At 40.9% G+C, this 23,619-nt stretch overlaps 1 protein-coding gene across 4 annotated transcripts in view; it reads left to right on the top strand.

Annotated features, from left to right (window-relative positions):
* LOC145985382 (methyl farnesoate epoxidase-like) overlaps positions 1 to 23,619 on the top strand; it is a 287,065-nt gene that overhangs the window by 258,595 nt on the left and 4,851 nt on the right. For 3 of the 4 annotated variants that reach the window (XM_083119345.1, XM_083119343.1, XM_083119346.1), the window contains 2 exons: positions 9,220 to 9,400; positions 16,794 to 16,920. In XM_083119345.1, the coding sequence (XP_082975471.1) occupies positions 9,220 to 9,400; positions 16,794 to 16,920 (308 nt within the window). The remainder of the gene's footprint in view (positions 1 to 9,219; positions 9,401 to 16,793; positions 16,921 to 23,619) is intronic. The other variant, XM_083119344.1, reaches the window with a different exon arrangement.

Raw genomic sequence — 23,619 nt, 5'->3', positions numbered from 1 at the left:
ATACATTTTTGGAATACGGCGTTGTAAAATTCTTTACCGTTGTCCGTTTGCAGAAACCGTGGTCGTCTGCCACCGCTTTCGCGAAAAATTGTCTTGAATGCTTCCGTGACGCATGTTCCCGTTTTGGCTTTCAAAGGTAGAGCCCATGCGAATTTCGAAAACGTGTCTATGACGGTGAGAAGGTACTTGTTGCCCTTGTTCAATTTATGCACGTTTTTCAAATTGCCGCTACTCATCTCCACGAGGTCACTTTGCCAGAGGTCGTCGATGCCCTTGGTTACCACAGCCAAACGTTCGTAGTTACGGCGTGCAGGTTTATGCAATTCTTCGACGATGGCTTGCCTAGACATTTTTTTTTTAGAGATTACGTTTCAAGAGAAGCACAAGCGTGATGGGATTCAAAGAGGGTGGCACTTCGCTCGTGTTTTGAATGATCAGCTTATCGCCGGCACTCACGTCGAAAACGGTAAGATCTTCGTCTTCGTGTATTTCATATATGTTGCGCGTTTCGTTCCAACGTGCCAGAGGAATGTTTCCTGCTTTCTGGACACCACGATTCGATATCAAAGTCATGGTGGGAACGCTAGCTTTTCTACCGAGAGACCAGTACGAAAATTCGTTTATCTGATTCGTGCCATCGAGGAGAAACTTGTAGTACGGATGATAAGGATGCAACATGTACAGTTTGTTACCTTCGACAAACGTGGAGATTCTCTGTTGATTGGGTACGCTGTTGATTTCGATGGCTTGCAGAGAATGCAGTTTAGCGAATTTAGTGTCGACGCCGAGCAGATTACTGTGAACTTGTCCGAGTTTATTTTCGATGGGCAGCAAATGCTCGACTATGGTATCCGTTACGGCAGAAAACGACGGTTTGATTTTCACTTCCACGTTCAACTGCTTGTAGTTTTCGTTGAGTTCTTGCAACTTGGCACCGAAAGAGGCCAGCGTCGATTCCTGCGTGGATTCCAGCACTCCAACTTGATCTCTGATGTTGACGACGATGTTCTGAAGGTTCTCGACTTGATTCAATTTCGAGCTCTTCTCGGTAAGATCGTTCACGATCCTTCGCATCTCTGTAAACTGCGTGTGAAGGTCGGCGACGCTCTGCGAAGTGGGCAGCGTCGACACCAGCGAACTAATTTCGTCTCGAATCTGTTCCACGTTCGCCGTTTCCGTTTCCAGTCGTTTCAGCATTCGAGATATGTTTCTTTTCAAAACGTGCAATTCTTTGGAGGTGGGGAGATTGGCCACCCTACTCTCGAGATCGTTCAATGAACTTTTGATGTCGCTCGATTCGGATAGTGCCGTCACCGCCGTTTTCAATTTTTCCAAATCTTCGCTCGAAGGCACGCTCGTCCGTAACGATTCCAAGTCACCCTGTATGTTGTCCAGTACGTGATGAAAATGAGCGAGATTCGTTTCGACGTTCAAATTTTCTAAATATTCGATCTTCTGCTGAACCGTGCTCAACGTGTCTTGAATGCTCGTCAGCGCGCGCGCTTCAGCGTGAATATTTTTAATTTCTTCGTTGATCAATTCCAAGGACGCCTGAAGCGTGGCGATGGTGGTTTGAATGTGTTCGAAATCTTGATAGGCCTCCAATTGAATTTTTATGTTCGCGACGCTTTTACCGATGACCTGCAATTCGTCCGACGATGGTAGGTTCGTCATGGTATCTTCCAAAGTCTGCAACTTGGATTTAATTTCTTCCAACGTGCTGGTGAATTCTTCTTGTAATTTGGAAACAACGACATGCAAGCGTTCTACATCAATATCGTTCACGACGGTTTGAAGTTCAGAGAAATTCTTTTCTATTGCGGAAGTTCGTTCTTCGATTTCGAGTTTCAATTTTTCCAAATCTTCATTTTTCGATTGAAATTGCTGTAATTTGGCCAAATCATTTTGAAGCGAATCCACGCTCAACTGTATATTTTGAACGTTGTCGTAAGAAGGTACGTCGACATAATTTTTTATCAGCGCCTTCAGTTCGGAATCGATTTTCAGAATGGGGTCGAGACACTGCGTTTGGAGCGTAGCGATTTCCGACTCTAAACTTTTGTTTAAGGTATCCTGCAAAGCGATCAAATCGGTCCTCAACTTCTTAACTCGAATGTCCAACATGAGAATCTCTTCTGCGTGGTCTACACGCTTGGTGTTGCCGAAAATGTCGTTAGGCATTTTTGGTTAACGGTTATTTATAATAGGATAGACGATTCGTAATTCTACGAAGACAGGAATGAGTTTGTCGTAATCTCCGAGGAGTTCCATGTAAAGATAATCTCCGGCAGACACATCGTACGTAATGTTAGAAAGCATCTTGTCGTGCTTGATTCGAAAAATATTCTTGCCGGTAGAAATTTTGATTTCGCCTGCGTTTTCCGGATTCACGGTGATTCGAAGTTTCCCGTCGATCGGAATTTCGTAGAAATGTAAATTGTTATTAAAAACATAAAACATCTTGCCCACATCGTCATTCAGTTTCGTCCAAATGCTGTTGAGGTGAATGATCAACAGACCGTTGAGTTTAGGTAACACGGAAGGTAAGACTTCATGATCTGGTATGGTTTCCATAATGATCTGTTTTTTGAAACCGAACAAATTCATAGGCATGCTGGTTATTTAAGAATACGGTCAAAGTTTTTTTTTTGTAATAACAGTCAAAGTGTTTTTTTTTTTGTTTTTGTTTTGTTTTTATGAATCTTCTGTTGAAGATGGGCATATGTTGCAGGTTTTGCTTTCTGCTAAGCGATAGTGCCCCCACGGCAATGTGTGAATACCACACTCGAGGACGCACCTCTTATCGTCGTTGGGATCCAGCGCAATTTTTCTAACTTTGTTTGTGGTCAACACATGGTCGACGCTCTGGATGCGCTGTTCTGCTCTTAGAACTGATGACCTGGTCTTGAGGCAATCGACGAAGTCCTCGAATGTGAGATGCTCCCGAACCACCTGTCTGCCGACACCCTTGGCCTTCTTGGTAACGCTGCCCTCGGCTTTGATGGCATAGGCCTTGGCACGAGGACCTGCAAATTCGAGAATTACATCACCGTCCTTCTCGTCTTTGAGTTTGCCAGGCACTTTTTTGTTTCGGGGCAGGATGCCGTACTGGTTCGGCTGGGGATAGCCCGAGGTGTCGAAGAGGTTATCCAAAGCTGGTACCGTGACTATATCCCTGTATGCATCGGCTGAGTGGACGTGGTACACCAAGCTGTCCGTGTCCGTGTAGAGAAGCGAGATGTTGTGGCTATAATGTGGACGAAATATGTCGTAGTACGTCTCGAACATGTGCAGCTTGCTCAGGTCTAATACTGAGGCACCAACATAAATTGGCTTGTCGAGCCTCACCTCACTCTTCCTCATATGCACCAGAGCAAGCTGCTCATTATAAATGGTCCTCGATTTGAATAACGGGTTTGCTACGAGCCTGCGACATTGTGCTTTCCTCGTTACCAATTTTATGTCCATGCGATTCCGTACATTCTCCATAGTTTTGCCAAACACCGCATTATTCATTAACTTGAAGAAATCGCGATCGAAATCAGAAGTGGCGACTGTGCGATGTTCGGTGTTGAGCTCGATGTATGGCTTCAACCATGGAGAATGCTCGAACATCAAAACTCGATGTACTGTGCGGACGGTAACCCCTTGCTTCATCAACCACCGGAGGTTTTGGTAGTGCAGGACATAACGCTCTTTGGACTCGAAGTCCATGACGAGCTTCTTCTGGTTGGAATCCGGTGGACACTTCAACTCGGGTGCAGGGGGAAGATCGCAGAACAAATCCTGCAGCTTCTCGGAGAACTCAAGGTCCACCTCGGCGAAGAACCCATGTTCCGAATCGTCGAAGCTTTCGATGTCGAAGTTGGAAGGGTCAGCCCACTCGAAGCCTCTAAAGGGGAGTGGCTGCATCATGGAGTGTCCATAGAGGTTATTGACGTCCGTGTACATGATGTAGCTGGACGGTTGTGAGGGGTCGTAACCGGTGGACGTGTGGTGATTGTTGGCGCACGAGTGTCGCTGCGACACCTGGACCATTCCACCCCGCACGGCACGTTCCACAAACAGCACCATGTTCACGTCCGAAAGAAGCTCCAGCTCGATCTTCGTCACCAGAAACATGGCTGACCACGCCAGTCCGGGGAGACTGTAGAAGTAGGCAGGGTCCAGCTGGTAGATGGTCTTCGCAGTCGCACGGAACGTCTGGAACACGTCGGCGAGGAGCGTCACATCAAGTCTGAGGTAGGCGTCGTGGTAGTCCCCGAGAGTTCGACAGCCCAGCTCGCGCCACATGGACTGGGCGTGGTGATATTCCTCGTCGGTGATGTTCGAGCCTCGCAGCTTGCTGTAGAAGTTTGCTCGAGGAGGTAGCGACGTCTCTGCGAACTTGGAAGGGTCTGTGATGTATTCGTAGGGATAGACCCCCTTACGCTTGAAGAGGCCGGCGTCCAAGTTCGGAAAGTTTCCGGAGGTAATGAGCATTTGCTCGTCGCTAAGCTTCCCTGCGAGAGCATCGAGGCTGGCCGGGAGGAACCTCAGGGAGTCGAGGAAGCGAAGCTCGACGGTAGAGTGTGATCCTGGGATTCGCACCCACTTGCTCAAGCTAATGTAACGCTCCTCGTTCTGCGCCAGGACGTTGATTCGCATGTCGTCGTACCCAAGATGCTTGACGAGGTGGTGGAAGTCGTATCCCGAGCCATTATGAAAAAACACAGGGATAAATCGCGGGTCCCGGGCCATGAGGTTGCATCCGTTGCACCAAGGACCAACATACCTACCGGTAAAGTGATCGTGGTGTTGGACTTTACGGTTGTTGGCGGTGTACTCCTTGACGCAGACAGGGCAAGCAATGGCCTCGTCGTGTCTACGTTGATCATCGGGGGACAGTGGGAGCATAGACTTGGGGGCCAACAGTACCTTCCCTATCTCGCTGGCTTCCACAACCATCCTCTCGAGGAAGTGTTTGGCTGCGTCGGGACCGCGATACACGTAGGGCTCGGGGGCGATGTGCTGGTCTCGTCGCACCACAACGTATGCATAACTCGAAGCCTCGTGGAGTTGGTAAGGGGTGGTGGAGGAAACTTCGGGATCTGGATCGCAAGTGGACAGAGGTTTGAGGAAGGCCTCGAAATTCGCGATGATGATAGCGGGATGCTCCACCATGGCACCGTGCATGTGGAAACGCTCCACGGTGCCAGGTTTGGGCAAGACTGCCACACCAGGCTCGTTGTTACTACAGTAGAACTTGTGGCGAGCGAGCTTCTCGACAGCGATGTTGGAACCTTTGATGTGCTGATAATCCTGCTGTTTTTGATTGTCAAAAGTTGACAAGCACCTGCGACAAACTTCTATGTGGTGTTCGTGTTTGCTTGTTTGGCTCGACACCAACCGGGGGAGGGAACGGATAAGGGTGTAGTGGTGATGGGTCTCGTCCTTGATGAGCAGAAGGTGAATTTCCTGCGCACCATCAACGTTTACGTCGCTCACCCTGATGGGGTACACCGCATTTTCGTCAGTGAGACCGTAAACGTTGATAGCCAACCGCACACGAACCTCAAACTTTCGAATGTCCGAAAGCGCCACCGGGTAGTCGATCCCAGCCATCGCAACTTCCAGCTCTGACTCGTAGGGTAGGTAGTGGTTAACTCGGTGTGGTTGGTTTTTCCAGTGGACAGGGTGTAATGCTGCAAGCACCGACCAGACGAAGCACTTGGCGTCACTGTTCTGAATGTTCAGGACAGCCTTCTTTGCCGCAATAGTAGGTGGTAAGGGGACGTAGCTGGAGGCGGAGAGAGGCACGAACTTGCAAAGTTTGACGCACAGTTCGTGAGGCTCGCCACACAGCGAACCCCCCGAGCCTTTAGCTTGATGTTCTTCTTGTTTTGCCACCAGCTCCTCGGCAAACTGGTTGTAGATGACCTCGAGGTTGTCGACATCCGCCAGATGCAGCGTCTTCGCCTTGGTGTTGTGGCAGAAGCTGTAAATTTCATCAGACGGCTTCTTGTACTGGCAACGTAGCGATGCGTAGAATTTGGTGGAGTACGTAGCCAGTGCATCGCCGAGGATGGAAATAATTTCGGCTTGCACGTTCTCCAAAAAGCTACGCACGTCGCATGAGCCCTCCGAAGTGATGACAAAATCCTCTAACAAACGCTGGAAAGCAGACTGGTTCGCTTTCGCCACAGGCTTGACGCGTTTGGCGGATGGTGGCGAGTCGGCTTCCGCTTTCCTCTTGGTCGAGCTGGTCGACGGTTGTGGAACAGGTGCTCCAACAACAACTTTGCATGATGTTATATGCCTCTTCAAATTAGTAATGGTAATATGTATACCGCACCTGGGACATGATTTTTTAGCGGTTACACGCTTACCAGGTGCGCAGGTACGACAATGTCTTGCAAAATTTTGGCTTGATATGGTTATCTTGCACACAGGGCAACTTTTCTCAGATTGCATCTTCTTGAAAATATTTGTGGGTATGTTATTATATATATATAGTGGAGTGCCACAAAATAAATACTGTGCAATAATTCACAATAGTGTTGGGTTTGATGGGAGTGTGTAATTTATGCTACTTCTTGCTTCTTAATGAATCCTGTAAATAATTGAAAAAAAATAATTAAGCTTGTATATAGAAAACACAAAAATATTATGTGTGCATAATTCTACCAAACAATCTTTTTTTTCTAACCCTCAGCCCTCTTGGCGTATGAAGTATAAATCATAATTTCAGAAAACATAGTTATTTTCCGCTCGCCATTTTAAAAATCAAACCATAAGCATTATTTATGTTTATAGTATTCGTCGAGCGATAGCAGATAGAGTAAGAATCGTTTTCCTACAACCCATAGTTGATGAATTACAAAACATCTTAGAAATTACATCTTGAAATTTTAATCCAAAATAACTCGAAAACAGCAGGCAGTAGTCATCATCCCTCCAATAAGTTGTAGAGTACTTCTAATTTTGTATCGAATGCTATTAAAATTTTCGAATTAGGGCAAAAACTAAGCCTGCAAATCAAGTTTCTCAAAAAAATAAAAAAATGTCTGTATTTCCGAAACTTGAGGGGGTAGAATCGATTTTATTTGCTAGTCGAATAGTTCTCGTCGAATCCTATCCAACAAACCTAAAATCATCATCCTAGCTCAATTAGGAGCCGAGAAAATCGCGCGCGTGTGTGTGCGTGTGTGTGTGTGTGTGTGTGTGTGTGTGGCACATCGTTCCCCCGAGAGAGAGAGGTTTACAAAGGTCACGATATATAAACATTGCCGGACTTGGAAAATTACGATATGGCGCATTCGCTCATTACTGTTCCCAGCTATAAGTTTTTCTCTCTCTCTAGCCCTTGCCAACTAAAAAAAAAATGCAGGTAGGAGTTGGTAACACTGCGAGAAAATAGAGATCATGCCTTACAAGAAAAAACCATTAAGGCGATTTTTACTTGATGACGTTGAACCCGTGCAGTGTTCCCATCCATCCATCTCTCTCTTTTTACGGCAGTGCCGGCTCTCCTTGTTTAGTATATGTAGGTTGGCAAAAATTGCTTTATGCACTGTAAAGCAAACCTCAAGCAAAGTTGCCAGCTCCTTGCTTTAGGCTAGGTTAGACAAAAAAAAGCTGTAGGTAGGCTGTCGGTTGTTTAACTCTTCCCTCTCTCTCTCCTCTCTTTTTTTTTGTAAAAGGCCATGGCAAAAGTACCAGTAGGTTGGCAACCTTGCTTTATGCACTGTAAGGCAAGCCTCAAGCAAGGTTGCCAGCTCCTTGCTTTAGGTTAGGTTAGGCCAAGAAAAAAAAACCTTGGTGATTTTTTCGAGTAAGGTGTTGGCAACACTGCGAGAAAAAGGTTGCCAGCTCCTTGCTTTAGGTTAGGTTAGACCAAAAACCTTGGTGATTTTTTCGAGTAAGGAGCTGGCAACACTGCGCCTTCAAATAGAGCTCATGCCTTACGAGAGAAATCCATTAAGGCAAGCTCCTCACTTCAGCTCCTCACTTGATGTTGGTGAACCGGCTTAATTGGACTACTCGCTCCGCACTCCGCTTCGAAACCCTGTTTAAGAATTCCGGATAAGCGTAATATTTCCCTTAATGATTTGCACTGGTTGTGTAGCCGGATAACTTGCTGACGTTCACAAACGGTGTACTCTCTCCTTCCGGGACCCATGTTGCACTATCGTGTTCAATGAGGCGGAGCTACTGCCGGTACTGAGACTTGCGAAATGGCAGTTGTGAGCTCAGGGGTTGAAGGGGTCAGTGGTACCTGTATGGCAGTCCAGGTTTATTGATCGTGTTTCACGGAGGTCCTTTTTAATGATTTTTTACTAAGTGTCCAAAGACTTTCTGTGCCCATAATTTTGGCATTTTTGTTATAATTGTTCATGGATGGTTTATTTTTGATATTTTTATTACGTTGTTGTGCCAAGAAAGAAAGAATTTGAGGTAGAACCATTACACTTTTATCCCGCTCACCTACCATCTTCCAGAACGCCAAGAGAATCCATTATTAACGTAACTACTGCAGTGTCCAAACACTTTTTACACTCACTGTATATCCATATTCATTCATACTAATTATAATGTCAATTAATATAATGATCCATGTATAGCTGGTCCCGGGTTCGAATCACGGAATGGGTGTTCTTTGTGAGTGTCCCTTTATCAATTTAATCATATCATAAGTCATCCTCATCTTCGCTGTTACCCAAAAGTGGATTAAAATAATCCAATCAATCTATCAATTAATCCACTATGTAGATAAGTTATGATAACATGTATCTACTTTTTGCATTCTATTATAATACAAGTATTTGTATCGAGATCACCAATATAACAATATTTGGATCAGAGAAACTATCGACAAGTCAGAAAACAGATTGAAAGATACTCAATGTCAACCAAAGATATATATTTGGGAGCCAGTGTGACGGGGACGTTAACACTTAACTTACTTAACATTCTTTTCAATACACTGACTGGCAGGTCCTCAACGTCTTTTCAATGCACTGACTTGCAGGTCGCACCATCTGCTTTTAAATACATTAACTTACAGGTCACCAGTTCAGTTTCTTTTCAATACACTGATTTGCAGATCACCAGCGTTATTTCAACGCTTTGACTTACAGGTCACCAGCATCGTTTCAATGTACTGACTTGCAGGTCATAATTTATTTTCAATCCCTCGCTTGCAGGTATCTAACTTCTTTCAAATGCACTGACTTGCAGGTCACCAACTAGCATCACTGTGCATGGATCTGTTTGTTGGAGGAGCGTCTACTTTTTACAATCTCTTCAGTTTCGCCCTGTTGTACTTGGTTCTTTACCCAAAGGTGCAGGAGAGAATTCACGAGGAGCTTGATTCATTCGTAGGAAGAAGAAGATTGCCTTCATATAGAGACGGCAGCAAGTAAGCATTGCAAAGTCTTTGGATCGTGTTGTGATGATACAGAGACGAGACTTGCTACAGTCTCGTCTCCTTTCGGGATTGAGGAAGTCGATCTTGTTCTTGATTTCATCTTGTAACGTCCCGGACATGACCTTTTTTAGATAATAAAAACCGTCATGTCTTGAAGCTTTCTTGCCGACGAATGATAGACTCTCTGGATATCGACCAGGAGTTGGAGAGGTTTCCGAGCTTCCGACATCTAACGTCGCTCTCATCATCCCGATAGTCGCACGAGTTTAACTCGTTAAACGAGTTATGGCAACTTGGCGTTCCATAAGTGCTTTCGTTAGGATTGCGAGTTCGTTCCAAAAGTCGGTTTTCTGCGATGCTTGAACTTCGTTCTTACACGAAAGGTACGAGCCAGGAGGCTGGTTTGTTCGGTGAGAAACGTCTGCTGCTTGCAGACAACGCGCGTGCATGATGGCTTCAAACTGTACTAGTTCGGAAAATGCATTATAATTTTCACTGCGAGCAATACGAAGCAACATGCAGAAGAAGAGTGTGCCTTCACTGTTCTTACAATGTGATTAAAACGAGTAACAGTGTCCGCAGTAGACACTTCTGCCAGAAGGACATGACGTACGCTGGACGCCATGCGGAAACTTTCTCTAAGGGAGAATTCACACCGAAGAGACGCGCGACATGTGACACGCTGCAAAAGACAGGTGTCGCTTGCACGCGAACACTCAGTAATCAATTGAACCTTTCGAACCGAAGCGACACGGCAAGCTGCACGTGTCTCATGTCGCTTGCGTGTCGCTCGGACTGTGCCGCTTTCTCAATACCGTTCATCGTGTCGCTTCAGTTTGTTGTTCGCGTATGCGCAGTGAATGCTTCATTCCAACGAGCTACATTTAGACTCTAGAAGTGAGCCCAACCGGAGGTCTTACAACATGTTTGAAGCTCTAATTTGTTGATATAATAAAGTATCGATATGTACAATGTTTTAAGATTTATAAACACAACGTTCTCTTCGCTTTATCAAGTTTTTAGATGCAGTTATCTGCTGTAATTTTCTTTCAACATCGTGTAAAGACGCCGTGTTTTTGGCATTTAGGACGTGATTGCTTTTATTTTAAAAAGCCAGCTCATAGAGGCACTTTAGTCCAAAACAGATTAATCAACGTGGAAAAGTACTCTAGTGCATTGTTTCTCAACCGCCGGGCCCTCGTATCAACTATACTGAGCTGCGATAGGTTCTGCTGAAAGTGGTTGACAAATAACACAATCCCAATATCATATTTGAGTTGTGAGTTTTCGTTTTTTTAAGTCCATTTTGTGCACAAAGAGACTAATCAGAACTGGATCTGCCCGGTGCTTCCACCGGGTATCGAACCCGGCATCACTTAATTACAAGGAGACGATGTTAGCACTTCGTCATCCATATTTTTACATTTGTCAACAATCCTCACGTAATCAAACTATTATTACTCTTTATGATTATGCTAGAATTTATTTTTCAATATTTAATTTCATGGGTACATATTAATTCATGCATAAAATCTTAAATGCTGGAAAGGTATTTACGGGGAAAATTCTTGGACTAAGGGCATTGACTTAAAAAGAAATACTGGATCATGGTTTCAAGAAGGTTGAGAATCATTTCTCTAGTGTTTAGGTCTTCGCTTTATCCAGGCTGGAAAGTCTAGCGTATCCAGTTTGAGGTGAGTTCATACGTATATTTCTCAGATTCTCGTGCACAACATGCCTCTCCAGAGTTTCAATAACTTGCACAAATTTTCCAACGCGATTTACATATACAGTCATGGACATAAGTATTCATACAAAGACATTGTCTGAATGAAACATGTTTTTATACAAAGAAGACCGTAAAGGCAAGTCAAGTCTGTAGCACATATGCTCCATAGGAATGGCAAGAATAGAAACGCAAAGCAATTGTGTGCATACAATTGAAATTGTCGTGAGAAATGTGGGTAATCCTTAGATAAACTGCTTTCTGGATGGTCATAAGTATTCATACGCCAGGTTATAAATCCCCAAAAAAGTTCGTGAAACAACCGTTTCCATCATTCAGTGCCAGATATGTGTTTACTGCACTTGCACCTGTGTAAGGAAGTGGTTGGTTTGGTGTTGGCGTGCTGCAGGAAGTCAAATGGGCCGCAAAATGAAGGAAACCACGATCGAAGAGAGGAGAATTATGATATCATTATACCACAATAAGAAATCATATTCTGAAATCGCAGACATAGTTGGGAGACGTTGTGCGACTGTGCAAAGTGTCATCAAACGATATAAAGACACAAAAGTGCTGGTAAATAGGGAAAGGGTTGGGCGTCCTCAGAAACTTACTTCGAGAGAGAAACAAGGACTGTTGAGAATGATCAAGAAAAACCAAAATTAACATCGTCAGCAGTGTCGGCACATGTTCACGAACACCTGGGAAAACAAGTGTCCTCAAGAAGTATTAGAAGGCTTTTCAACCGAGCAGTGTACCTAGAAGGAAGCCATACATCAGTAAGAAGAACAAGAAGGCAGATTAACATTTGCAAAGGAGTATGTGAGTAAAAGTTTGGACTTCTGGGATAAAGTGTTGTTTACGGACGAGAGTATATTTAATATTATCCATAGTGATGGTAGAATTTTGGTGTGGAGAAAGCCCAATACTGAGCTTGAGTCTCGAAATCTCTTGGCCACAGTTAAACATGGAGGTGGTGGCGTTATGGTCTGGGGCTGTATGTCAGCCTCAGGTGTTGGAGAACTCGTCTTTATTGAGGGAACTATGGATAGATTTGTCTATTTGGATATTCTGAAGAACAATTTGCAGCAGAGTATCGATCATTTGGGTCTTGGGAATGATTTTTACTTCCAGCAGGACAACGACCCTAAACATACAGCTGAGATTGTCCGCCTTTGGTTGTTATATAATACTCCCCACACACTCAAAACTCCACCTCAGTTCCCCGACCTTAACCCCATTGAACATCTTTGGAGCCATTTGGAAACCAGGCTCCGAAAACATGACATAACAAGCAAGAATAGACTAAAAGAGGTCATTTTGCATGAGTGGCACAATATTACATCTGAAATAACCACGCCTCTTGTTCATTCTATGCAAAAGAGACTTGACAGCTATTCTCCATAACAGAGGAATGCATACTAAATTATGACGACATGGTATTTGTTTCTTTCTTTTCTTCAAAGTGAACTTTATGTTGGTGTATGAATACTTTTGCCCAGCCAAAGAAGCGGGTATTGAGAATGTTTTGTATTTTATTTTTCTACAAGCAGCATCTGGTATTTATTTTTGTTGTCAATATATCGTTTGGTGCATACATGGTAAAGCATTAACAGTTTTGACTTCCTTATTGTATTCCTAGCTGCTGCAATTCGTCCTTTCTTCCTTTCAGTTCCACTGTATGATTACTTTTGTCCATCACTGTATGTAACAATGTACCTTGCTACGTTTTTTCGGGTGACTGAAAAACTGATTAATACAATTATATCGGTATCATCATGCGGACTGATCAAGATAAACTGTCGCTTGCCGAGTGTCGCGTGCAACTTGTCTCTTTCGTGTGAAACACTCGTGTCGCTTGTCGCGTGTCTCTTCGGTGTGAATTCTCCATAAACAAAACGTTGCGTCTGAACTTTCGCTTAGAGGGCTCCATAAGTATGAAAAATAACTGGTTTCACGAGCCCATTATCTTCGTTGAATTCGTTCGTTTCGTAAGTCTTTCGGAACGCACCCCAATTCTGTGCTAAAGAAGTGACGTCAGCCGTCGAATTCTCGGAAACCTTTCCAGAACTCACCTAGTCGATAGTCCGATTGAATCTGTCCATACGGAGGATTTTCTTTTCAGAGTAAAATGTTCAGGTTTTCTAGAATGTCTACAATTTAAAAAAAAACAAAAAAACAAACAGTGAAAATAGTAAGTCACATCACGCTCACTAGATGTCACGCTAGTTCTAGCGAGAATACGACCATCGCCATAGGCGTAGCTAGAACTTTATATTTGGGTGTGAACAAAGAAAAAAATGAGGTCTTGTACCTTTTTAATAGCATATTTTGCAACACAATCACTTGGCTCTTTAACTGCACTGATCTTTGTAAAGGAATATAAATTCACTAAATGACAGTGTTGAAAATTTCTGAATATATGTAGTAGAAAAGAATCAAATTGCATAGAAATTACACACACACACAAAATGTTCATAAATGTTACAAACAAATACATCAAAATACACGTAATCTATAACAAGAGACGTCTGTCAAAAGGTACAATGTTCTTAAACTCATCAACAACTTCATTTACATCAATAGAATAGACTAAGCTTTTTCCTGTTCCACAAATAGCAAGAGCAGGGCTTCCAATCTATCCCGCTTCTGAGTTAAGTTTTAACTTGGGTAAGCTTGGAGAAAGCTCTCTCTCACACGTGCAACTTGTGACAGGTATAGAAGAAAGGCGCTGCAGTACAGAATAGAATGCAGTAAATATCTTCTTTCTTCACATAAAAAAATCGAAAATCTATAGACACCCGTTTCATCAGCGATAATGCACACGTTTGTACCAAGTAATGACATTTTCAACTTCTTACAAACTGCTGCTTATTTTCTCTCTGATTGAAATATCTGTATTTAATTCTCTTTGATAAAGCAGCCCATTAGGGTGTGCCTAAGCACACCCCGTAGCTACGCCTATGACCATCGCTAAAATTGATACTGAAAAACCCTTTTTTAGCGGCCGATGGATAGACAATTTAAAGTTCAAAGTCCTATTTACTGTACGTCATGTAGCTCTCAGCTGATTTAGCATGCTTTGTTGTTTTAAAGTTACACATTAGAAACTTGTAACGAAACGTCTAAATGAAGCCATGATGTAGAACCTTAAAACATGTATAATTAATTTAACTTCTTGCTGAGAATTAAAAAAAGATGTGAATCTTCTTTTTTTTTTAAACAAAATATGGTAACCGTATCTACACTTACTTTAGTAGTTGGGCATTGACATACTTATACTAAAACGGAATACTTTTCATGCGTTATGACGTCAATTCTACGTAGTTGATGTAGTTTAGTAACATGTTTTTCGGATGGAAGGATTTGTTGTTACATGTACGTGTGTTCTAATTCAGTGCTGTTTCATGTTGTTTGTGGGATCTTGACGACTGTATTTCCAGAACCAATACTAATATTATTATTTGCGTTAGTATTTCTTTGTGTGTGAAGTTTATATAGAATTTACTGAGTGCAATGTAGAAACCTATGGTATGGGATCATAATATTCTAACTTTCCCACGTTTGAGATGGTCTTAGAGTGAGCCAATTATGTCTCTTTGTTCCCCACTAAGGGAATGAAGAGTCTTTGCTATGTTGACAAATTTCAGATCTCCATATACGAGACGAGACTCTCGAGTGGTATCCAGTTTGTAATTTCTCCCCATAACTAGTGTCCAAAAGAGTCACGCAACCGAGACTTTGAATGTACGTAACTTTTGTACAAAAAGCGATAAAGACATGAATATTACTCTTAGTATTTGCTTTGTCTATGTGCATATTTTTAAAATCTTAAACAAGAAAAAAATTATCTGCATGCGGAAAAAGTTACTAAAGCCATAGGCGTGCGCAGACCCTCTGATTATCGGGGGTAAAAGCCTTGATGAAATTTCAGTCAGGAAAGAATAACCTTGTTTTATCACATAGAGGCAGAATAACGAACAAATACATTGTATCGCGCTCCTTTTCCTCCAAACAATTGTGTTCATACAATTAAGACAAAACTGTTTAACAGGGAGAGTCTGAAGTGCTTAGCAGTTATAACTTCTCTCTTTGGTAATTTACAATGCATTACCGAAAAAAAAATTGCGAGCAAGAAAAATTTTAGATCCAAATTTTTGCAAACTGAAAACAATATTGATTTAATACGGCACAAAAAAATTTCATGGAGAGCCATGGCATTCTCTTCTATAATTTTTTTGATTTAGATCGTTCGGCGCCCAGGGCCAACTCCTGCCGCCTTCTAAGTACGGCTCCGAACTTGCCAAAACTGTAGGAAAAGCAGAAACGCGAGCGAAGCGAGCAAGAAAATTTTACGGAATGTATTTTCATTTGTATAACATTTGATATCGAGGGGGTGCAATTTCCCCTCTGTGTCCGCCAGCAGGTGCTCTTGGCCGTCTGGAAGAAATAATGCAAGAAAGACGTGAAAACTTATTTAATCTTAAGAATCCTTTTGTCCTGATACTCTTAGATTCTACTAGCCTTGCTTTCTTTTACCTCAATGTTTTCCCCCATTGCCCCTTGTTATTGCACCACTGTATCCCCCCTTCCCCTGTAGTTGCTTTGAACTTTAATCGGCTTGAAAATAATTAATCGTTTAATGAAGGCGACAAGATTCCTCTCCACTAAATTTCTAGGTAAAAGTACAATAATGTAGGACGTCTGGAAGAGGGGGCAAGGATGGCCACACCTCCTCCTTAGAAATCGAATGTCAACCTAAAAGTATTTATTTCACACGTATAATTTGATTTATATTTGTGCGATAGTTTCAAATTCAAGTGGTGCTTTTTGAGGGGGCAACACTATTATCGAGGTAATATGTCTCATGGAAAAATACTCTGCTTGTCCCTCCGTGAAAAAAAATCTGCGGACGGCCATGATTAGGGTGGCAATTGCCCCCCCCTTTCCCCCCCGTACGCACGCCTATGACTAAGGCTTTTTGTAAAACAGTTACGTACGTCCAAAGTCTCGTTTGCATGACTTTTTTTAACATCCTGTATATCACAGTCGATCTGAAAGACGAACTAGAGACGATAAGGCAGTGCAACTTCAAAAGTTTTTCGTGACTAGGAAGAACATAGGTCGGAAGGTAAAAGGTAAAGTTCCCAGTGTGCATTGCACTGTGCCATGAAGGAACACAGGGGGATGTAAATGTAGAGCTTCGCACATTCTCGATCTCGACCATTTATGGAGGTGGCGATGTGTGTATTAAATATCAGCTACAACATGACGCGATAAAAGGACTATTGGAAACATGAAGCGTCACCATTGATATAATAAGATAATATAATTCGAATGCTTTTATTAAGCTTATTTGGAATAATATTTTTAAAGTATTGCTATTCGTAAATAAGCTTCGCGATTAGCCAAAAGTGGCAGAAGAACGAAGTAAAGTAAACAAAATCAACATTCGTAATTATGCTCAAGATTAGTGTAAAAGTGTACTAATTACGATAACCAATATTCGATCGGGGATATATTGTCCAATCGAATTCGTTCTGTTTGTAACTTCTCCATTAAAACTTTATGAAATATATTGAAATTTAATAGTGCCTTTTCGTGTACGAATTATAATTAAAATTTAACTATACATTTTAAAATCATTATTCTTTACAGTTTGCTTTATACGGCTGCTACAATTCAAGAGGTGCTTCGAATTAGCTGTGTTATTCCTATGGGCGTGGCACATGCATCAGTGCATTCTACAGTTGATGTTGATTTCCGAAACTATACTATTCCAAAGGTAAATTTCTAGTCAGCTTATGCTACTACAACTTATAAGAGGTTACGATAAGTATTACTTGCTATAGCAATTGAAAGAAATATTGTATATATAGAATCCAAACTGTATCAATTTATGCAAACATGTTGACTCCAGTAACATTTGAAAGTGCATGATTTGCTAGTACAGTGCATCAAAAGCACAAATAGGTATTATGATGCACCAAATGCATCATTTGAGAAGATCAGACACCACCATGTCAAATAAATCAAAATTACACTTTTAACCGAGTCAATTGATGCATAAAAAGTGCATCCTTTGCTTTGATGCATTTTCAGTTTTTTTTGTGTAGAATAGTTGGAAACACTTTCTTCTCACGTGTATAGTTATAGCGTATTCTTTTGAGAATTACCAATGAAGAATTAATGTAAGCAGTTTCTACCGACACACACACACACACACACACACACACACACACGCTGATTTGGCAATATTGGAATTCAATTTCAAGCATTTATTACTTAATTTTGCATATTGTAACATTGCATCCGAGATAACGACATAACTTAGAAAGTAATACAATGAAAGTTTACTACGTTTCGTTGTTTTGTCATTTGCTCCCCTCCCCACTTTTTGCGTTTTTTGTCCCTGTACTACGGCCTCTTAATTCTAAGCCTTCTCTACCAACAGAAAGTAAACTGCCCCCCCCCGCCCTAGTTTCGGCACCCAATCGCCGGTACTAGTAGGATTAGTCGCGATTAGCCTATCCATGCGTAAAGTGAACTAAAAAGATAAACAATCAATCTTTATCAATTTCAACTAATCATCACTTATTCTCATCTTTGCGATTAACCAACACTGGCAAAAATTCGTGGTAAAATAACATGAATTCAGATGCAGATTGACACACACACACACACAGAGAAAAGAGAGAGAGGGGGGGGAGAGGGAGGGAGGGAGATGATACATAATTATATCTTGGAATTTATTTCGTTAGATATTTTTATCGACCTGTTTTACATTCCATGGTTATCTGTCAGAAGTAGAAAAGAGACGTAAAATAAGTAACTAAAATAGAATAGAAACAACAAGAGAGGGAAAAAAAATAGAGATCACTGTTTGTTTAGCAATTTAAAGTCCGCAGTTTGCCTCGTTATACATGCTGTTCGGTCCTTAAGCTTGGCAAAGAGCTGTGCACAACCCTGTGTTGGTGTGGAAGATCTTGATACGATAAGACATTCGGGTGTACTGCCAGTTTGAACGTCGCTCTTGTCCGGTGCGTGTAGCCAGCGGAATTGATCGCATCGAAGCATTTGGATTAGTGTTAAGACACGGAGTAATGCAGTCGTTGAAGTGTCGAGTGGAAGTTTACATTTGAAGTATATTTTCTGGCGAGTGTAGGGAAAATAGATCAACGTAACACGTTGCTTAACGTGCTCATTAGAAGTGATAATGTGTTCAGGTTGTCGAACAGTCTGTACGTGCTTAATGGTGATCAAATTAATGTAGTCAGTGAATCTTAGTTGTTGTTTGTGCTAAGTGCTATCTGCTCAAATGATACGATTATTACTGTGAAATGTTTGAAAGTGTTACCACGAGCCCATACGTAGGATTCGTACCACGCCGGAGTGCAGTGCAGTCAAATTTACTAGCCATTTTACGAGTCTCGTGATGACGACCAGTGGTGAGTACAAGATGTATATTATTTTGTTGTGTTCACTTTGATGAAACAACTGAAAAGCGAAAAAGGGGGGGGGGGCGATTTGAGAACTTTCCGTGGAACATTCCGATATCATTGTGAAGGTATGACCTACTCAAGCCAATACAGGCCAATACTAATTGCTTCTTTATAGCAAAAGTGTACTCTTTGAGACATATTTATTTAACAAAGAAGTGATGATTCGACAAAGTTCAAATTAACATCCATTGCTGTAGCTAGTTGATACATAACCTAATTAAATAAAAGTTGACAGGAAGGATGGAAATCTTCCATTAATCCTCGTGTTGTTCGACCCCACATTTTTACATTATGATTAGTACATTGACAATAAAGACCCACTTCTGTCATGTTACCATTTATTAATTTTTCAAAATTAATGCATGTTTGCCACGGACAGTCAGTTCAAGTACAAACACGAGTACGTACCAATCAAACGTTAAATTTTCCAATACTATACATCGTGGACGGTGGTGTCGTTAAAAGGAATCAACAATCTTTGACATGAAATAATATTTACATTTTAAACAAATAATAACCACAAGCCAACAAAAACTTAACTACACAATGGGGAATATTAAATAATTGTACCTTAAACAAGTTACTGTGAGCTTTTACAACTTGTTTTAATACGAGTACTTCGTGACTTTGTACAAATTGACGCAATCGACTTAACTTTCAGTGAATTTCCAATAATGACCCAAAACTCGAGCAGAACGTTAGCCAAAGTCTGATTGCTGGATTTGAAAATTCGTGTCAAATTAATTACCTATTTTATCCGCAATATGTTCCGATTGGTGCTGGAGACGCAGCGAAAAAGTTGGAAGAATTTAACTTTGTTTATGAAGAGTTTGTATAATATGTACGTTTTCTGTTGTGTTTTGTGACTTTGAGTGTCCACACAACGGTGAATTTTCTCTGTGATACCACACATTGGGTACCCTTGGGCCTTGTCCTCCGTACCCCTGCTGAGAGTAAATAATTCTGCGTTGTTTGCGAATATTATGTTCTCTATCAACGTTTTCTGTTATTTGTAGCTCGTGGAGAAGTGTTATGGTGAAATAATGAGTGGTTTTATGTAGAACTGTGTGAAATTATGCATTTGGCATTGTGTTTAGAGCGTTGCTTATAAATTGTTATTGATTTTGCCCGTCGTGACGTGAAGAATGAAAAATGTATTGGAAAGGAAGTTCTGTAGTTATGTTATGTAAGTTCCCCGTACACATAGCACCGTGCCATGAAGGCACATTTAAAGTATGTGGGCATAGGGCTAGATGTAATGGTGCTAGTAATTTTACGTTGTTAGGAGTATTCGGTTTAATATTGTTAGAATTTTCGAGCGGGTTTTGGATTGAAGTGTGTGCATGGAACGCAACTTCGTTATAAAGCAAAACTGTGAAACTGCTCCAAGATACGAGGAAATGGGCAAACGCTGGTGACTTCAGTGCAAATTATCGGTTATTTTCGGTTTTCGCACCGTGAGATAAATTTTATTTCGTAAAATAACTGAGATATGAATATTAAATAAAAGAAAGTTGAAATTTTAGGAACTGTACAGCCCCTTACGTTTGAATACTGATTAAGTTATAGACTTGTTCGAAACATTACATAATTCGATTGAATGTACGTTTATGTAAATAGGACTATGTGTTTTTCGTTAGTCTTTTATTGAGTATATTGTACAGTGTCTCTCAAAAGTTTTAGGACAACGACATTTTAAACTAGGCAACCCAATTTACACAAGGCGTTGGTGGGTTGCGTGTAGAGCTAGGCTCAATTTCAGGGTTGCCACATGCACAATAGATATTTATAAAATACGCGAAAGAAATAAAAACAAGTATTATTGTATAAAGTATTAAAAATATCACTATAATATCTCGTGTGACAAAATTCCTTCGCAAATAAAAAAAATAGGTTTTCTAGTATTTCATCGCTGATGATATATACAGAAAGGAAAAGAGGTGAGAGAAAACGAGAGGTGACAGAGGACAGGAGAAAGAGAAAGCGAAAGGAGAAGACGAAAAGTAGAGGAGAGAAGAAAGAATGGATAGAGGAGGAGAGGAGATGTAGTGAGGAGAATGGAAAAAGATTCTAGGAGAGATGAGCAAAGAAGGAAAACGAGATGAGAGAAGAGGAGACGAGAAGAGGGGAGTGGAGAGTAGAGTAAAGGAGAGAAAAAGAGAAGAACGAAAAGAGGAGGAGAAAAGTGCAGTCGAGTCGGAAATCTAAGACAGGAGAGGAGATACGAGGAGTGGAGATGAGTGGGATGGAGATAAGATGCGAGAAAAGTAGGGAAGGCGATATGAGATTAAAGCAGAGCAGAAGGAGAGGAGAGAAGAAGGAGAAGGAGAAGAGAAGAACAGAAGAGACTGAAGAGAAGAGGTAGTTGCAGAAAATATCGTCTCAGCGTCAAGAATTGATGCATTGGTGAAATTGTCGACATGAAACATTCAATAACATTTTGAAATGTATTGGAGAATGTATTAGATCGGTGCGAAATACCTTTTGGCTTAGTTCAGAGCAAGATAAAATCTTACATGTAAGATCTTTGATTTTACCTGCGATTATACCACTAAAAGCATGAATGTAATTTTAATATTTATAAGAATTATCCAATTTTTGTCCACTTCTCGGTTCGTTGAAATGGAGATTTTGTAATTTAATATTTCCCCTCCCCCCATCGTTAATTCCAAACTGAATTATTCTGTTTCACACGGCGTGGACAATGAACACAATGGGATAGGTCTAAAACTTACGAAAATTTTCTGCCAACGGAAGGGTTTGAACCTACGACCATCAGATTAACAGTCCTGAACGGTAAACACTACCCTACAAGCTATCGCTCCTTAAAGTAAGTAGAAGGAGCTGACCAATGTGAAATGTAGATACAACTCTCCTCCTACATGTAATGTGCAAACAATACTTGTTTGTAACAAAGAAAACGAAAGTAGTACGACTCGGCGAAAACATTTAATGGAGAATTGCGCATAATGAGAACTTTCATTCGATATTTGCGGATGTATCCTTGCATTGAACTCGAGTGGGAAAAGGAGTAAAATTAGTACGTCCTGTATTGCACAAATATAAATAGTTATTTCATTAATATTTTTCAATGTCTTTGAAGCAGTACACAGTTATCGTTAGAGTATCATAATTCACGATCTTATACATGAAAATATCCCTTTGAACGTGTCAAATCATTTATTTGTTTATTTTTTTATAAATTCCATATGCAGAACAATGTAGCCACTATACACTGCTATTACAAATAATGTTACCATGCTCTTGTTTAATAGAAGGGGTTTAAAAAAAAAAAGAAAAAGAACACCTAGTATGGAGGATCGAACCTGGGACCGCAATCAATGCTTTCAAGAACTCTAACCAATACACTACGCCCTTTGTTACCCTTGGAGCAACATTTTTTTTAATTATTCTGTCGCGTCAATATTGTAAACGTTATCCTACAAAAAGAAGTCCAATACTCTGATATAGCTCTGTACTTCTAGAATTACTCTATACACATGCATTTGAAATTTTACTCAGAATTTATTTCTTCGTTGTTAGTATATCTAAGCTTGTGAATATATTTTATTTGTAATTTTATAACGGTTACATGAACATCTACGAAATAGGTCCTTGTAATAACCTCCGGTTGACCAAGTTGCCAATATAAACAAATGGAATACGGATTGTGTTTGAGCTTACATTGTTAAAAAGGAGAGGATACAAGTATTACTATCCCAATACTTATTCAATAAGGTTTCTTGTTTGTCAGAAATTACCACTTAAACTATTGCATGTTGAGCTAGTGCCCACCTAGCCGCCTCTGATGAAATCTATCATTCTTCAGATTCTCTTTAAAATTCGACTCTGGTCACTTGTAACTTGCTGGGTGCAGACATTGTGCATCGACGGACAGTGTTTTGCGATAAGAAGCGGCCTTGAATAGCGTGAGTGAGTCACTTTTAACGCGAGCAAGCTACGCTACCAAGCTTGTTTGCCTTTGAAAACCAAGTCATTTTTTTCACCGTTTCCGAACTCGATTGCTATTGTAGAAGTATATATTCTCTCAAAAGAGGAAGAAAGGAAATTAGACCAATGTTCTCCAGTCGTTTAAAACCAAATATTGTCTATTAAACGAAAAGTTCACGATTGTCAATAAACCTATCTGAGCATAAGTTGGAATAATTTAATAGAAAGATTCTCCAAAATTTCTCTCCCACTGTCTACGTCTGGCCAGTACCCAGGAGGGAATGGGGGGCCATGAGCCCCCTCGAACCCTGAAATATTTAAATGTTGATTTTAGAAATGTGTAAAACTTTCAGTTTTGTTTTTACATAAATGAATCTGTTTCTTGCGCAAAAGTCTTCAGGCTGCAATATTGGATGGTTTTAGTTTTATAATGCAATGCTAGCAGACGTCAGATTCACCGATTTAGTCAGGACAGTGCGTTACTTTCAATCCCTGTCCCTACTTTTTCTAACTGCTATCGTGATGCCAGAATGTCTCTTTATTATTTTGTTTTTTTCTAAACTCACAATTAGACATGTTCTTTATTGTAATAATAATTCCTAGTACGCAAAATTAAATTTATAAATATATTATTTTCTAAACATAGAATTATCATGACTTTTCAATGGCGCTCGCACTATTTGAACTATATTGTAATATCTGTCTCTCTCTCTCTATAACAGGTGACGGAGGAACAGTGTGGGAGGGAGACCAGCAGTCGGTAGGTAAGCCAAGGCCCGCCATGGGCTGTAGCGCTGTGGGGTTATGTTATATATATATATATATATATATATATATATATATGGGTCTGGCCCCTCCCTCAAAGAAATCCTGCGTACGGGCCTGGTCTACGTCAATGACAGAAATGCAAGCAATATTTTTATTTATTTTGAACCCAATTAAAGGAATGTGGAAGAATTTAAAAGAAATAAGAAAGAGCAGAACGACTGTTGCTCTACGTTAAAAATTGTTGTTCTTCGAGGAAGAAAAAT

This window comes from Lepisma saccharinum, chromosome 3, assembly GCF_977018435.1.
Source record: "Lepisma saccharinum chromosome 3, izLepSacc3.1, whole genome shotgun sequence".
NCBI classification, from domain to species: Eukaryota; Metazoa; Arthropoda; class Insecta; order Zygentoma; family Lepismatidae; genus Lepisma; species Lepisma saccharinum.
This window is presented reverse-complemented; position numbering and strand designations above follow the sequence as displayed.